This window comes from Arvicanthis niloticus, chromosome 12 (genome assembly GCF_011762505.2).
Source record: "Arvicanthis niloticus isolate mArvNil1 chromosome 12, mArvNil1.pat.X, whole genome shotgun sequence".
Lineage (NCBI taxonomy): Eukaryota > Metazoa > Chordata > Mammalia > Rodentia > Muridae > Arvicanthis > Arvicanthis niloticus.
The window spans coordinates 72,055,509-72,059,064 of NC_047669.1; the positions used below are offsets into that span (position 1 = coordinate 72,055,509).

A 3,556-nucleotide genomic window follows, 5' to 3' on the forward strand; every position below is an offset into this window, starting at 1 on the left:
TAAGGAGTCCCAAAACAGAACAATGTGCGTAGTAAATGATGACTTGAGCGCGTGGGCAAAATGGATTCCTCAGTATGTACGGATCGAGTCCAGATTTCATTCAAAAGGCGGTTGTTTTTTTCACAGGCACATCATGCTCATAAATGTGCTCAAAATAGAAAATTAATTATCTAATCATTGGCCTGGCCTGCGAAGCTCAGATGACTCGTTCCCTAACCCTGTTCGATGCTTAGAAGGTCGCTGATTACCCTCTGTTCAGATTTTACTATAAAGAAAAGAACGCAATTACCAGCCAAGATGATTGTAGTCATTGCTACTTCTAATGGGAACGGCATCGTTTATCTCAGTGGGAAGATAAATACCTAAATCGCGCCCTTCCACCCACATAGACAGAGGGGCGAACGGAAGTGCGGAGATGTCAAGGTTCCCGAGGGTCCTTCTGGGACATCAGTGAGCGGAAATCAAGTAGGCGGAGGTCTGTCCTGATTTAACAGAGGCCTCTCGTGTTCCTCGATGTTCCATAGAAGGATGTAGAGATGAAAATCTGTCTCTCGGTCCTGAGAGGACTTCCATCGTTATGAAAGGAAACCGAAGCCTGGGAAGGAGTCTCATGAAGAACTGCCAGCAGCGGGCAAGCCTGCAGACTGCCAAAAACAAGGAGAGTTGATGGCTGATCTTCAAGGTTAAACTGTTCATATCCTGTGGTGCAAGCGCCCAAACCTTCAGTAACTACTTCTCATCCAGTATCGCATCTATGGGTGGTTTTAAGGAATTCAGCAGTGTTGGAGGGAGGCTTTTTCTCTCCTATTTCCATCTCCCCTCATGGGGTAGGACATCAAGAGCCTAACACCATGACCATAGTAACTCTTATAAAGGAAAAGATTTAATTGGGGTTGGCTTACAGGTACAGGGGTTCATTAGTGTCATGAAGAAACCAAGAGTTCTATGTCTGGGTCTGCAGGCAGCAGGAAGAGAATGAGACACTGAGCCTGGTTTGAGCATCTGAAACCTCAAGCCCAAGCCCACCCTCCTGTGACACACCTCTTCCAACAAAGGCACACCTACACCAACAAGGCCACACCTCCTCCAACAAGGCCACACCCACACCAACAAGGCCACACCTCTTCTAACAAGGCCACACCTCTTCCAACAAAGGCACACCTACACCAACAAGGCCACACCCACACCAACAAGGCCACACCTCCTCCAAGGCAACACACACTCCAATAAGCCATACCTCCAAATAATGCCACTCCCTGAGCCAAGCATATTCAAACCACCACAGTTGCGGGGAGTAGTGGGGGAAGACCATGCTTGTGTTGAAGATTTCATGAAGCTAAATGACTGATTAGAATTCATGACTATGAAGAATTAGAATATTGCAGATTAGATTTCTTGGGTTACTCCAGTCCCTTCCGATGCCATTCATGGCCCAGCCCTTCGACTGACCTTAGACCATCACTTACAGTAGAGTCTTCCAGATCACTAGTTTCCACCAATCATGTCTTTAGATGGCATCTGAAATCAATGGCTGAGTTTCCCCACTGGGCTGCAAAGCACCAACCCTGTGTTGGCATCAGTGTATTTGATAACTGTCATGATATTTTGGCTTCCCTTGCTTTTGTGGAACTAAGAAAATCACACATAACCATTTCCACGGTGGAATGTGTCTTTGGGGCGACCTCAGTTGCCGTTTCTGAGCCATTGGCCACTTGTATCTGGCTCAGGGGTGAATGAGCTCTTCTTGGCTTTGACATGCGAGCTATTGCATCAACGGTTCCCAACACACTACCCAGGGACAAACCAGAAGGGGCTCCTTCTGTACACCCAGAGCAATGGAAGGAACCATATCCACCTGGCCATGAGGCATGAGATCTGCTCCCAGCGCCAGTTCCAGTTCAGCCTCGAGCACACAGATTTGGAGAACAAACCACATCCCAACCATAGCCGCCACCCCTCTCCCATCTGTCAGGATGTGCAACTGTGCCAGCATGTCTTGTCCCCTTGTCCCCTCTTTGAGGTCCAACTGGATCCAGATCTGGGACCATGCTGTTTGAACTGGTATTCCTTCCAATCCGTATCCCCACTTCTATCTTGTTCTGCAGTTCTGTTAGCTCCTTACTGGGCCCCTGAGGCATAGTCTTCCTCTCTTTGGTTCTACCATTCATTTGGCATAAGACTCTGGCCAGAGTAAGAAAATATGAATTACTCAACCACAAAAAGACATTCAATGTTTATGGTAAAATTTCAAGATCTATCCATGTGGGCTGGCAAGCTGGTTAAGTGGGTAAAGGTACCTGCTGCCAAGCATAACGACCCAAGTTCAATTCTTGGAATACACATGGTGGAAGAAGAGAATTGACTCAACAAGTTGTCCTGTGATCTCTACATGAGTGCCATTGTGTGTGTGTGTGTGTGTGTGTGTGTGTGTGTGTGTGTGAGCATGTGGCTCTTGTTCTAACTCCATCACTGGATACAGATCTACAGAATTCCAAAGGCAGTAGCCAGGGCTATGCTGAGACCTGAGCCATGTCAGCCAGGGCAGGTGGCTGGATTGGCAGGAAGTGCCCTTTTTTTGAGACTTTCCAGGATTTGAGGGTTCTAGTCTGTATCGTGGCATTGCTTACCAAGAGGGTTGGAGGTGGTATCTCATGTGTAACACGGGGTGAGCAGACACCGCCTTCCAAAGGTTCAGAGACCTCCCCAAACAGCACCACCAAGTGGGAACCTAGTATTGAAACACATGAGCCTCTGGAGGATGTTTCTCATCCAAACCACCACAAGAGCATGCTGGGAAGATGGCTAAGCTTGCAAAGACAGATGAGTTCCTTTTGACCTCAGACTTAAAGCCTCCAGGACTCTCGAGCAACACATGTGGCTGTTACCTAAGTTACTCGGCCCATGACATTTTCCTATGACAGCCTAGCAGATGACCACAGGCCAGCCACTCCCCAGCTCACTATGCTTAGCGGCAACTGTCCAGGCTGGTTTTGTGTCGACTTGACACAGCTGGAGTTATCACAGAGAAAGGAGCCTCCCTTGAAGAAATGCCTCCATGAGATCCAGCTGTAAGGCATTTTCTCAATTAGTGATCAAGGGCAGCCCATTGTGGGTGATGTCATCTCTGGGCTGGTAGTCCTGGGTTCTATAATAAGCAAGCCAGGGTAAGGAAGCCAGTAACATCCCTCCATGGCCTCTGCATCAGCTCCTGCTTCCTGACCTGCTTGAGTTCCAGTCCTGACTTCCTTTGGGTGATGAACAGCAATGTGGAAGTGTAAGCTGAATAAACCCTTTCCTCCCCAACTTGCTTCTTAGTCATGATGTTTGTACAGGAATAGAAACCCTGACTAAGACACAAAGTCATCTGTCATAGGGCCAAAGGGGACCAACACTTGGTGCCGCTGGCCCAAGTTTCCAGAGTGATGGCCCTGGGGATTTGTACTGAGGTCCTCTCCTCTCTCCACACTCTCCTTGGGCGATACTGTGCCTGAGCGCAGGGAGAAGTGGGCAGGCCAGGGTGCTCAGTGATGCTCCCTCAGATGTAACTGAGCATGGG

General features: G+C 48.5%; 1 protein-coding gene across 1 annotated transcript in view; it reads right to left on the reverse strand.

Moving 5' to 3' along the window:
• Positions 1-487: 487 nt before the first annotated feature.
• The window catches only part of Mis18a (MIS18 kinetochore protein A), a 15,800-nt gene continuing 12,731 nt past the window's right edge, over positions 488-3,556 (reverse strand). Inside the window, exon 3 of the mRNA XM_076942493.1 lies at positions 488-644. Within this exon, the coding sequence (XP_076798608.1) occupies positions 488-644 (157 nt within the window). The remainder of the gene's footprint in view (positions 645-3,556) is intronic.